General features: G+C 38.5%; 1 protein-coding gene across 1 annotated transcript in view; it reads right to left on the minus strand.

Annotated features, from left to right (window-relative positions):
• The window catches only part of C3H8orf34 (chromosome 3 C8orf34 homolog), a 129,582-nt gene that overhangs the window by 49,231 nt on the left and 66,040 nt on the right, over positions 1–14,311 (minus strand). Inside the window, 1 exon segment of the mRNA XM_066372442.1 lies at positions 1,755–1,902. Within this exon segment, the coding sequence (XP_066228539.1) occupies positions 1,755–1,902 (148 nt within the window).

Here is a 14,311-nt window from a genome sequence, read left to right on the forward strand (position 1 = left end):
ATCTTGCTTTATTAAACAGGCACTTATGCCATATCCAAGTCAGTAAACTGGGAGTTGTAATGATCTCTGCCACTCCATCCTCTTTAAGCAGTGAGTCATGAAGTATTGTGCCAGTCAGAATCCTAAGATGATCCCTATGGTCTTTGTCCCTTAATGATATATCTTATAGAAGTCCTTGAGTGCAGATAGAATCTTTGACTTACTTCAAACCCAAAGAATACAGCCAAGATGATGTTCAACTTGCTAATCATAATGCTATAACAATGATGATATGTTACATAGGACTCTATTTTATTAAACGTGAATGAGAGAAATTCCCATGCTGGTTTTAGAAAAGTAAACTGCAATAATATGAGAGAGGCATGTGGCAAAGAACTGCAGGTGGCATCTAGGAATTGTGAACAACCCCAGGCTGAAGTCCAGCAAGGAAACAGGGACCCCAGCCACACAGCTACAAGCAACTTAATTCTGCCAATAACCTGAAATAGTTTGAAAGCAGGTTCTTTCTCATTCCAGACCCATGAGGAGAATGTAACCCAGCCAATATCTTGATTTCTAGATTTGTGAGATTAGACAAAGGATCTAGTTAAAATGTGCACAGACTTCTAACTCATGAAAACTGTGAGACATTAAATGTATGCTGATTAAAGCTGCAGAGTTTAATAAAACATCCATACACTGTAATTTATAAATATAGGTTCATATGTTTCATTGGGCTCACAGATGTTCATCAGGTCTGTCTCAACATGGTAAATGCCATCTTTTACCCAAATTCCATGCCTATATACCCAACCTTCTCAGAGCCTAAACCTTAGAAAGTGGGGCCAGGAAAAACTAAGAGTCCCTCTTTTGTATTCCAAAAGTCCACACCTTTGTCTCTTGTATAATGCAGACAACTTCCATATGGATAACTAACATCAGAGCTATCTGCATTCCAGGAAAACCCTAAATCCTACATACTTTAGTGGTTTTGAGACAGAATCTCAAGAAGGCACCAATATGAGAACACAGCAACAGAAGACCAAAATCCTTTCCTAGGCTCAGGAGAGCATTTGGAGTCCTATCAGTCAGATTCCCAGGGAAATCAGGCAAGGAGTTGGCTAAGGCAAGTGGCATTGGGGGATTTGGTTTTGAAAGTAAAAGCCAAACAAACAGACCAGTGTGTAGAAGAAAAAAGGCTATGGTCTAAGCAAAGAAGAAAGTCAACTCTACCCAATTATCATACCAGTGCATACGGGGAAGATGAGGCTATTGCCTCATGGGAAAGCTGGTTCCCCAATGTCCAGAGGCTCTTCCTAAGGTTGATCTATTACACAGGTAAAATTGGGTCTGGAGAAATAGAGAATAATCACATATTTGGGCAAGAATAAAGGTAACTTTGTAGAAAACTATTGTTTACCTTTCTACAGATGAGTTGTAAACATTTAATACACATTCTTCATAAAAAGAAAAAAGATAAAAGCTTAGAATAATTAGCTTGAATTCACAGAGAATGAAATCTTTTCATGAAAATATGAATCTTTTTTCTATAAAATTTGATACACAATTTCTCACATTATGCAGCATAATACATAACAATATATTCAAATTCAAGAATAATTTTATGACATATTTTAACATATGGGTGAAGTCACAGATCAATACCTGAAACTCTAGTTGACCATATTCATTTATCTCATTATAATCAGAAAGACTTTTATACATTTTTACATTAAATGTATCAAAATTAACTATAAAATATATTGTTCATTTACCTGATGTTTCACTTTCTGCCCAGAGCGCCGCAGATCCAGATAGAGTCCTCTGAAGTGGTCCACGGTTCCCTTGTTTAGACTGAAGATGGTCAATGAGAAATGGGATTGGCTGGTCAGGAGTCTCAGTTATTAATTTGGTCATTAGTTCCTGAAGGCAGAATAGAGAATACATTTACATCCAACAATAATCACAAACACTTACTCAGCACTTACTATTGCCAGGCACTGCTCTAGCTGCTTCATACACAGGAACTCATTTAATCCTAAAAGCAATCCTTTAACATTTTATTTTTTTAATTTAATTATTCATTTTAGAGAGGAGAGAGAGACAGGGGGGAGGAACTGGAGGCATCAACTCCCATATGTGCCTTGACCAGGCAAGCCCAGGGTTTCGAACCGGCGACCTCAGCATTTCCAGGTCGACGCTTTATCCACTGCACCACCACAGGTCAGGCAAGCAATCCTGTAGATACAAGTACTGTCCTCATTTGGAGGGAACTGAAGTGCAGAAAACTAAGTTGTTTGTTATGAAAGCTAACACATAGCTAAGCCAGGATACATCAATTTCTTTCTATTTTTATAATTCTGCTTGGCCAAAGACGTACTAGAAATTTAACCTAAATTCTTTTTAAAATTATAGTTTAAGAGTTTTGAACTTCAGATTACTATTATGGGAGATGACATTATAAACTAAACTTTCAACAAACCTCATCATATACCTTATATACCAATGACACTTTTTTCTTCCTAACAAGATATAAGTATCCCAAAATGAAGAAAATATTACTGGAATGAAATAAACAAGTAACAAGTCACAGAACCACAGAAATTAACAAGTGTCTTAAACTAGCTACCAAACAATACAGAATTTAGTTTTACCCAAAGCCTTGATGGGTATGCCTTCTTTCTGCTCTTTTCAATCAATTAAGCAATGAAGACCTCTCTACCTGCCAAACCAGCTGTTTCACTTTTGTACAGCTCTAATGATGCCTAAATTGGACAGAAATCTGACTCAGGGTAATAGCTATACTCTGTTTCTTTTTCCTGTCAGGAATAGCAAAGAACCAGCTCCAATGTGCGGTCAGTTAGAATCCCAGATTGTTCTCAGATGAACACCTGCCAAATTGTATAGATATCATTTTGTGCTGTGTAATGGGCTTTGTAACCTTGCATGCACCATTTTGCATTTGTTTCAGTCACATTTCATCTTGTTGGTTTTAGCTCAGAATTCTAGTCTGTCAATTATCATTTTAAGTTCAGAATCAGTGAGAGGCCATAGCTCTTGTGAGGAGGTCAAACAATCAGATATCCAGATGCTGACAGAAGGGACACTGGAAATTTCCTATCCCATCTCTTTTTGGTTGGCAGTCTATTTTCCTCTGCTTTGAATGCTTGTCTCTCAGATGTTTAGTTGGCTGGTGGCCATCATTCATCTCTAATGATACCTTCTAAGATACCAATCTTCCATAAATCTTTATCACTTCATTATTTTATTTTATTCACATCATTTAATACACTCCAGAATCATCTCATTTAATAATTGCTTATTTGTTTGCACCCATGTCTACTCCTCCCGACTCACTAAGAGCCAGGACTGCCAGATTCAATCTGTACTCTCCCCTTAGGGCCTGGAACTCCACCTGGCCTATAAGTGGTATTGAATTACTGACTCACTGACTGAATGCTTAGCTTACCACAATTAAATATTAGTTATTAAAGGGTCTTACTATCCTAAGAAACGAAATTTCAAGCATTCATAGATTTCTTAGTTTAGTTCAGCAAAATACACTGTTCTGACCTCCTACACCAGAAACTGCTGTCAAGATAGCTCACGATTCTTAATTGACATTTATATCAATCTATGAACACACAGATTTATCTGAGTAGAGGCTAAATGGACTGTGTGGATGACAAGAGTTAATATTATCTCAGAGACATGACTAAAACAATTCAAGGTGTCTCCAGAATGTGCAGATGAAACATAGAATTGGAACTAAAAGAAGCAAAGGAATTCTACCATAAATATACCATGAAGCAAAATATTTATCAGACAAGTGTAATAACATTTTATATTCTAAAAAACAGGTAAGCAAACAACCAGGTGACACAGGTCTTCTTTATATTTGTTATTTAAAACGTCAACTATTTTAGCTCTAACCAAAGAGGTCATTCCTCTATTGTGCTAAAGCAATATAGCGTTCAATTAAACCCCAGTTATAGATCAGTGGAATGCAATTTAAAATATCTTGAATCTTGCTTCTGTAGAAGTGATGTGTTATGTTCTTTTTAAATTCATCATACATTGCAAAAGCTATGGAAAAATAGAGAAAGAAATAGATGGAAGGCCCAACTAGGTTACCATTGTCACAGAAGGTCTGCACACTCAGATAAAGCAATGTTACATCAGATAACAGCTCCAAGCCACAGCATTTTCTATCCTGAAACTTCTGAAGAGCTCATGCATTTTTCTTAACCTTTCAAACTGGATGGAAAATTTCTGTGACTATTTTTTTTCTTTTAAAAAAAACTGAAGCATTCTTATATTGTCTTTAAAAGATGACTTCTACAGTTATAATAAACCAAATAATCACTATTGATTTTTTATCATCAGCATAGTAACAACTAATTTCTGATATCCTTATATTCAGTTAATGAATATATGAGATCAAAAAAAGGATAAACTCAGTGATAAGCAAAATGAAAACAGTTAATATATATAATAAAATACATTGGGCATATTGATTGAGGCAGAGTCTAATTTGTAATTTCAGTTCACCTTGAACAACATGATTTTAAACTGCTTGGGTTCACTTATTTTTTCACTACAGTAGATAACTTTGGGGTGTCAAAAGTCACATGGGGCTTTTCGACTGGCGGGTATGCCTCTAATTCCCACATTGCTCAAGAGTTGACTGCATTGTATTTATAAGAAGAATTATCCTGCCTTTCACTCAATCCATGCATCCACCAGCATTAGGACTGGAGTGATTTTGAGGGTTTGAACTAGGCAGAAACTGCTTTCCTGAACATGAAAAAAAAATTTTAATTTTATTTAGAAAATTAAATTTCACAGGGTGACATTGGTCAATAAGAGTACATAGGTTTCAGCTAAACATTTCTATAGAATTTGAGCTGTTGATTATGTTGTATACCCATCACCCAAAGTCAAATCATTTTCTATCACCTTATATTTGTTCTTCTTTATACTCTTCTCCTCACCCCGTCACCTGACCCCACCCCACATCCCCTACCCCCTGGTCACTTCACTTTTATCTATGTCCATGAGTCTCAGTTTTATTTCACACATATGTGTGGAATCATACAGTTTTTAAAATCCCGAATAGACACAGCAATCCTGAGGAAAAAGAATGAAAAAATAGGTATCACACTACCTGACTTCAAATTATACTATAGAGCCATGATAATCAAAACTGCATGGTATTGGCAGAAGAAGACAGACATATAGACCAATGGAACAGAATCTAGAGCCCAGAAATAAAACCACATATATATGGGCAAATCATCTATGACAAAGGAGCCAAAGACACACAATGGAGAAAAAAAAAGCTTCTTCAATAAATGGTGCTGGGAAAATTGGAAAGTCACCTGCAAAAGAATGAAACTTGACTACAGTTTGTCCCATTGTACAAAAATTAATTCAAAATGAATCAAAGACTGAACATGAAAATTTAAATCCTGAGGTTTGCAAAGATGCTCCTGGGAATAAGAGGATCGATTTCTTACTCCCACAAGATTTATATAGAGAGACAGCTGAGGGTGTGACAAATTGAGATGAGGAGAGGTCATGCAGCTGGAAGGTCAGGTTGGAGATGGAGGGCAGACTGCAGAGTTTCACAGCCTTTACCACTCACCACAAGTAAAAAGTATTCTAGAATGCAAGCCCGGGTCCGGGTCGGAGGCTGAGCGCCATTAGGAAAAGTTCATCATTTTCAGGGAGGGAGAGAGAGCTCACACATAATTTTTTTTTAAAGCTTAGGTTTTTTTTTATTGTTATTATTATTTTTTCATTTTAGAGAGGAGAGAGAGAGAGAGAAAAAGAAAGAGAGAAGTGGAGAGAGAGGAGCAGGAAGCATCAACTACCATATGTGCCTTGACCAGGCAAGCCCAGGGTTTCAAACCAGTGAACTCAGCATTCCAGGTCGATGCTTTATCCATTGCACCACCACAGGTCAGGCTCACAATTTTTGCCATGAGTGCAACAATTGTGACATGAAGTTGTCTGGGTGCCAGGACCTGATCAAGGTGGAGGCTCTGCCCTGGGCATCCGTCTGCTACATGGGCCACCTATCCGCTATGTCAGCAGCACTGTGCAGGCACAGACCCACACCCAGGCCCAGATGTAAGCGCAGGTGCACTATTACTTTGCCCTGAAAGATGAGATGCTAACACATCCTAAAACATGGGGAAAGGAAAGAATGAAGGACAGATTTAGGTACCATATAGGATCAGCTAGCTCCAGTCTTGGTAAAAATAATTTTCAGCAACTGCTATTAAAACTAGTGTTCAAAGTCTCAAGAAATAGTTTTGATCAGCCCAGAGCTGGTGTTGGTAAATGTTTAAATAACATTATGAATAAAATTCTAGGTAACACTCATCCCACTGTATTGTCATGTGTTTACCAGTGCAGTTCTGCAGAGTTATTAAGGTCAGAAAATATGTCTTAGACATTTCTGTTTCCCAATATTGAAGAGCAATTGCTGGCACATATACTAAAAGAAAGAATGAATAAATGAATAAATTATGCCAATTGCATTACTAAAGAATTTCTGTAGCTGCATATTACTTGCAAAGACAAAAAAATATATATACTCCTATCAAGACATTCAAAACTGTCTGCAAACTGTTCCAAATCTACAGTTTTATTTTTTATGATCATATACTCTAGATAGCAACGGTTTCCTTGACATATCCTTCACTTTACTACTGGATAGTAATCTCTTAAACAAGGCTCTTATGACCCAGGTTAAGGGAACTTACACTCTTTGGAAGATTAAGACAATAAATAATCAAATAAATAAATAAAATATAGATTCTAGAAGCCTCTATGGAAAAGGCAGAATAACATACGAGCAAAAGGTGGGGGGCAGTATATACAGTGTGTCCGTAAAGTCATGGTGCACTTTTGACCGGTCACAGGAAAGCAACAAAAGATGATAGAAATGTGAAATCTGCACCAAATAAAAGGAAAACTCTCCCAGTTTCTTACCTATTCAGTGCAGTTTGATGTGGGCTCACGCACAGATTTTTTAGGGCTCCTTAAGTAGCTATCCCGTATAGCCTCTACAGACTCATCACTGACTGATGGCCTACCAGAACGGGGTTTCTCCACCAAACTGCTGGTTTCCTTCAACTGCTTATCCCACCGAGTAATGTTATTCCTATGTGGTGGTGCTTCGTTATAAATACGCCGATATTCACGTTGCACTTTGGTCATGGATTTGAATTTAGTGAGCCACAGAACACACTGAACTTTCCTCTGTACCGTCCACATCTCAACTGGCATGGCCGTGGGCTGCTCCACTGTATACATGGTGTTACGTCATCATCTACGCATGCGCACATGCTGCCACATCATCCTACAGAAACTGGGAGGGTTTTCCTTTTATTTGGTGCAGATTTCACATTTCTATCATCTTTTGTTGCTTTCCTGTGACCGGTCAAAAGTGCTCCATGACTTTACGGACACACTGTATTATTGTACAAGGTGATGAAGAAAGCTTCTTTGAGGAGATGATATTTGATCTGAGACCTAAGGATAAAACTAGGACCAGACATTCAAAAAGCTAGTATTCCTGGCAGAGAGGACAGTAAATGTGAAGGCTCCTGGGCATTGAAAGCTTGATACATTCTAAAGAGCTGTCCACATGCCAGTAGGGATGGAATAGTGTGTGAGGTGAAGAGGTCAGACCTTGCAGAAGCCTGTCAGCGAAGACATAGAGGATGATGTTACTTTAAATGAAGTGCAAAGCCAATGGATGCTGTTAAGTGAGTGGCACTGATTCATCCTTCTAAAAGATGTTCTCTGACCACTATATAAAGGTAACAAAGAGAAACCAGGAAGAATTCCTCAAAGACTATTGAACTATCATGGTGGTATAAGTAAGGATGCAAAGCAGTGGCCTGACTTTATACAAAATTTGAAAATAGGCCTGATCTTGGGAAGGAGTGGGTAAAAGCAAACTGAAGAATTAATCTCCTAGGTGTTGGGTTTGAATGGATGAGTCTGATTTGGTACTATTCACTGTGATATGGAACAATGAGCAAGAGATAGTTTAGGGGTAGAAGATTTCCAGACTGGACATAAAAGAAGACATAGTAAAGTAGCCAGAGAGATGAGATATGATAGTGCTCAGAGCAATCTTTAAATTAATATTGTAATGCTTCCTTTGGAATATCAATAATTCTATTTATTTGTTCAGCATATATGTATTGAGCACCCACTCTAAACCAGGCACTGTGTATGGCAGAATGTGAACAGAACAGATAGGTACCCCTGCTCTGCAGTTGGTGATGTTGGTTTGTAGATTTCCTCTTCAGATTGCTTTGATCATCCCAATAAATGTAGAAAGGTAAACAGCAGAAACAGAGGATGAGAGATGAGTACTTATAGTTTTGAGAAAAGGGAAATCAATATTCAATAGTGACCAAGGAACGTAGAGATGTAATTAGATGAGGAATGATAGGATGGATTGTCTAGCAACTAAAGATTAGTAGTCACAAATCTAGAGCAAGGCAAGTTAGTGTGGAGAGTATTACGCTAAGTGAAATAAGCCAGTCAGACAACGCCAACTACCAAATAATTTCACTTACACATGGAATCTAACAAACAAAAAAAACAAAGGAATAAAATAGACAAAGAACAGACTGAGAGCTGTCAGAGGGCAGGGGGTCAGGCAGCTAGGCAAAAAAGGTGAAAAAATTAAGCAAAAAACAAACAAACTCATAGACAGACATCAGTGTGGTGATCACTAGAGAGAAAGGGGAATGGGGCAGGTAGGGGATGGTAAATGGTGATGGCAGGAGACTTGACTGGGAGTGGTGAATAGACAATACAATATACAGATGATGTATTATATAGAATTTGTACAGCTGAAACTTATATAATTTTATTAATCAATGTCACCCCAATAAATTCAATAAAAATTAAAAATAAAAAAAGACCAGTTAGTGTAGCAGCAAGTGTTCCTTCCAGGCATGTTCAGCTGCACAGGTGCAGGCATGAATGAGGTAAAAATCTGCATTTAGGCGGGGTTATGGTTTAGCTAACTGAGTATGTTGAACTAACTGAGAGAGGGGTGAGGCACTTGAGAGTACATGTAAAGGAGCAACTGCAGTAACTGTCGACTGACCCCAGGATTTAAGATGGACAGGAAGCTAGGTGAGGACATCAGGGAGATAAGAAAAAATGAAAGTGTGGTAGGATCAATTGACTGGATGTCCAGGTAGGGTCAAATGGAAGTTGGAGTTGAAACACAAGAGGCTAGAGAGATAGGAGTAGATGGTCAAAGAGAAAGATGCTTGAAAGTGAGTCTATGGAGAGTCTGCAGTTACTGGTAACAGTCATAGGAGTGGCTGAGGCAGGAAATCGGGTAAAAATCATTGGTCAAGATGAGTTCAAGAAAGTCACTAGGGTGATGAAAAGGCCACCTGCACGTATATGGGAACTGTTAAGAAGGAATACAGTGCTAGTGTTAGAGAGTATGGCAATAGTTAGGAGTTAAAATGATTGGGGAATCTAGCTAAACCACGCAGGGGTCTGTAGATGAAAGTAATAATGAGGGACAGTGGGCAATAGAATGTAAAGACACGGAGTTGAAAGGACATTTGAAAAATAGCTCTTAAATCTAGCAAGTCTAAAACACTTAAGTTCTAATCTTTCCTCTTTATTAGAAATATTTCTCAGCTAGAAAAATAATACTATAACCATTAAAATAAAAAATGACAAACATTAAAATTTATATGCTCATTTTGAAAGAAAAAAATGTACCTAATATGCAGAACCCTAAGTTAATTTATAAAAATGTGAACAGATAAGGCATTTAATACTAAATTTACATTAAATGAAAAGGCACGGCATTAGGCATAAACAGAAATTCTTATAAAATTAAATTTAGCAGCATGCTTATATCATTTACTCCCTGTGGTTTATGAAAAGCAAGACAGCATATCGATGTCCTCAGTAACTGCTGAAAATATAGTTCTAATTTACAGACAACTGACACCCTCATTCACAGAAGGTATGTGGTGAACTCTGTTTATGTATGCTTTACATAGGTTTTGTAAAGTTATATGTGTTTTGATAAAAACAGACATCTTGTGCTTGAGACAAAAATTCCTTGAAGAACAATAAACAGCAATCAGTTTCAACACACCCTCACTGAGTCTGACTGAGCTCAGTGCAGCTGGTAAACCACGAGGTGATTTGGAAAGATTCATCATCATTCAGTAAAATCCATTTTCTGCTGAAGCAGTGAAAACTCTTGCCAGCTGTTTTCAAGACTGTTTTACATATGAAATATGCTGTATATGCTTATATATTTTTATTTATCCCCAAACATTTTTTTCAACACTAAATTTAGACCACAGATACTATTTGAAAGCCATGTGGTTCTGCAACATTTGGGCAACAAGTTAAATACATGTTGGTTTCTTGCATATGAGGGTGGAATGAACTCATACACCTACACATTGACTAGCTTTTCCCTCATGCCCCAAAGTTCTATTAAAATAAGAGAAAAGATTATTTATAGAGTAAAAACATAGCAGTAATGGATGACAAGAAAGGTACCATCACTTGACTAGAGATTTGAGAAGTGCTGGAAGCATAAAAAATAAGCAGGTAGGGTACAGATATAATTATATCAAAGTGTGGAAGACACCTCAGCCCAAGACGATAGACATAAGTTCTGTTCTTCCAAGAGAGTCAGAGGGAATATTCAAGCTAAAGCACAAAACCAGAGGCCAAGGGGACACTGTCACTGTAACTCACTAGAGAACTGCATTCCCAACAGATACACTGGTAAAAATCCCATCTCCGTCCTCCAAGGAGTGCTGTTGGCAGCTGGGGCTTTTACCTACAGAATGAAGACTCTTGTTCCTCATGCCATCTGTCTAAAAGAGTTTCCAGGAGCAGTGTTAGACTGCAAGAAGCAGCAGATAGAATTGGAAGTAACACTGGACTCCACATCTCATGGAAGTGAATCACAGAGAAGCATTCTACCCCCAACCATTCCTCAATAGGCATCCCACTGATGTGCTACCCGAGAGCCTGACTGCTAACCTCTCTAAGCCGACACTCAGCCTTCCTTGTCAAGGAAGAGGTCGGATAGTGGAATCTATTCAATTACAGAGAAACCAGTACAAGCTACCTATACTAATCAAACTTATCTCTCATTCATGTATATGAATCAACAACCAGAAATTTTAGGGAAAAATTGTACAAGTGTATAAACAGAGAGAACAATGGAGCCAAGAAGAAATAGAACTATTTCAGGAAATCACTGGAAAGAATGTTGCATTTATAAAGGGACTTGCTACCATAAAAAATGAGAAATCTGGAGCAAATACAGAATTCATGAGGATGAAAATATTGTTACTAAAATCAAAACATGCTGTATTTCCCCATGTTCAAGATGCTCCCATGTATAAGACGCACCTTAATTTTGGGACCCGAAATTTGAAAATAAAATATACTATATAAAGTTTTTGAACTCAACTTCTATTCATCATAAAATTCATACAACTCCTCATCACTGTGAAAACTCCCATCCATTTGTTTGTCCTCATCTGTGTCTGATAATGAACCACTGTCTTCAACGAGTGCAAAAACAAGCACAAGAAAGCAGGAAATGCAAGTAAAAACACTAGAACCACTATATAAGATGCACGCGTTTTAGACCCCAAATATTTTGCAAAAGGGTGAGTTTTATACATGGGAAATATGGTAACTGGAAGGACTTAATAAATTTGAGGTGATGTTTATTTTCAAAAAGTTAAAATTGAATAAATCTAGTGGTAAAAGAAACAAAAATACAAAAAAAAACAAACAAACAGGAAACTATAAAGCAGAGGTCTCCAAACTTTTTACACAGGGGTCCAGTTCACTGTCCCTCAGACCATTGGAGGGATGCCAAATACAGTGGTCCTCTCACTGACCACCAATGAAAGAGGTGCCCCTTCCAGAAGTGCAATGGGGGCTGGATAAATGGCCTCAGGGGGCCGCATTGCGGCCCGCGGGCCGTAGTTTGGGGACGCCTGCTATAAAGACATGAAAGTTAGATATGGAAGGGCCAACATCCTTTCAAGAATTATGTCAGAAGAATACAGTGAAAATGCTAATAAGAAAATAAAGGAAACTTTAATAAAATCTCCCTAGGCTGAAGAAATGCCGAACCATCAGACTGAAGGAGCTCAGAATTAATGAAAAGACCAGAACTCAACAGACCCTGTTGAAATGTTATAAGTTCACAGGCAAAAATAAAATAATAAAAGATTCCAAAGAAGAAAAATACAGCCTATAAAGAGCTAATAAAATGATTGATATTAAACTTCTCATGAGTAAAACAAACAATGATTTTATTAAAAAACAAAGAGAAATGCCTTTAAGATCCTCGACTGGGATGAGTGGAGAAAATCACCCTAAAATTCTATGAATTTGTCAAGTTTTAAATCAAATGTGTGGCTAAAAATATCAGAATGTTTCCAGACATGAAATTCAGAGAGTAGACCCTGGCCAGTTGGCTCAATTGTAGAGTGTTGGCCTGGTGTGTGAATGTCCTGGGTTCGATCCCCAGTCAGGGCACACAGGAGAAGCACCCATCTGCTTCTCCACCCCTCCCTCTCTCACTTCTTTCTCTCTCTCTCTTTCCCCCTCCACTCTCTCCCCTCCTGCATCTGTGGCTCTACTGGACTGAGTTGGCTCTAGGGGCTGAGGATGGCTCCATGGCCTCTGCCTCAGGTGCTAAGAAGAGCTCAGCTGTTGAGGAGTGAAGCAATGCCCCAGATGGGCAGAGCATCACCTCCTAGTGGGCTTGCCGGGTGGATCTCGGTCAAGATGCATGAAGGAGTCTGTCTCTGCCTTCCCTCCTCACTGAATAAAAAAAGAAAAAAAAGAAATTCAGAGAGTACATCTCTCTCACACTGGAGATGAAAAAAAAGTTTAAGAAGAGGTACCCTGTAAAGATTTAAAAAAAAGATCCTTAGGAGAAGTATTATTAGAATATAAAAATCAGAAGTAGCCAGGTATAGAGAAATGTGGGGAAATCAAAGAAAGAAAAAAATGTTCAATATAGAATTAGATCTTTGGTAAGATCTTCAAGGTGATATTTTAATAAAAGGTAAACTACTTTTCCATTTTTATGGGTGCAGTCCCTCTCCCACAGACCGGGGTAGCATCTCCACACCCCATGCTTCAATCTCAACAAAACCCTACATCTGGGGCAACGCCTGGCCTCCACTGCAGGTTGACTTTGCTTTCGCTGAGCCACCCATACCACACCTCTACCAGAGAGCATGTGCTCTCTCAGCCCCTGGGGCTACAGTCCACCTAAGAAAGCAGTCCTCTGAGACACCATGAGCATGGGACCAATGGGGAGAACAGTGTTCCCCAAGAAGCTCCTGATCCAGTGGGAGCTGATGACCTTCCTTCACCCATAAGGTTTTCAGGAAGACCCATCACACCTCACATCTCTCCCAACTGAATCATCAAAGAAACATAAGTCTCCCACCTCACCACCCAGGTTGTCATGCCCATAGCCCTAGGTATATTCACAAATCTAATCTATCTTCAACCCCTTTATGATTCCAGACTTTCCCTCTGTAATTTTTGATAGCATAGAAGGGAGACGGAAACCACATTTAAATTACTAGAACCAGAGCTGCCAGCAGACCACACATTGCCTCTCCGCTTCCACATAGGCTGTTAGCTCCGTGGCTGGGTCCCCAATACCAGTCTCTGCTGCACCTCAGGGCCACCTTGCCCTCCTCCTTACACTCAACTCTCCACCCTGTAAAATAAAATACTCTCTGTAAATATTCGTTTGTGCCTTTTATTTGGCAACATGGTTTTTATGTTCCTCTACCTTTGATTTCTCCCTCCAATAGCAAACTTCTTTTTTGCCCTTTTGGATATTTTTTATGGCCAAAGAAGACAGAAAAAAAATCAGGAAATTTTAAAGTCAGAATCCAAAATTTGGAACTCTAACTGTTCCACTATAGCAGGAAAATAGGAGTTTCTTTTATTTGCTTTGCTATTTTTTAAAGTTGATTTGCCTCTATTTTAGTTCCTCATTATGGAATTATGGAAAAAGTGATGTTGAGACAAAAATCAAATGTTTGTTTTCTTATGTGTTAGTTTCAGCATCTGACATAGGTGGCTATAGATTGGAATCCTGTCAGACAGAAAGGACCCTCCCTGGACAAAACCCTGGATGACATGTGAACCACAACCTATCACACAACGAGTCACCCAGCCACGTGTTCTCTCTATCAGTGTACAAGTGCTCCGGGTGAGTCTGTGAGGACTGTCCTAATAGTCT

Source organism: Saccopteryx leptura, chromosome 3, assembly GCF_036850995.1.
Source record: "Saccopteryx leptura isolate mSacLep1 chromosome 3, mSacLep1_pri_phased_curated, whole genome shotgun sequence".
Classification (NCBI taxonomy): Eukaryota; Metazoa; Chordata; class Mammalia; order Chiroptera; family Emballonuridae; genus Saccopteryx; species Saccopteryx leptura.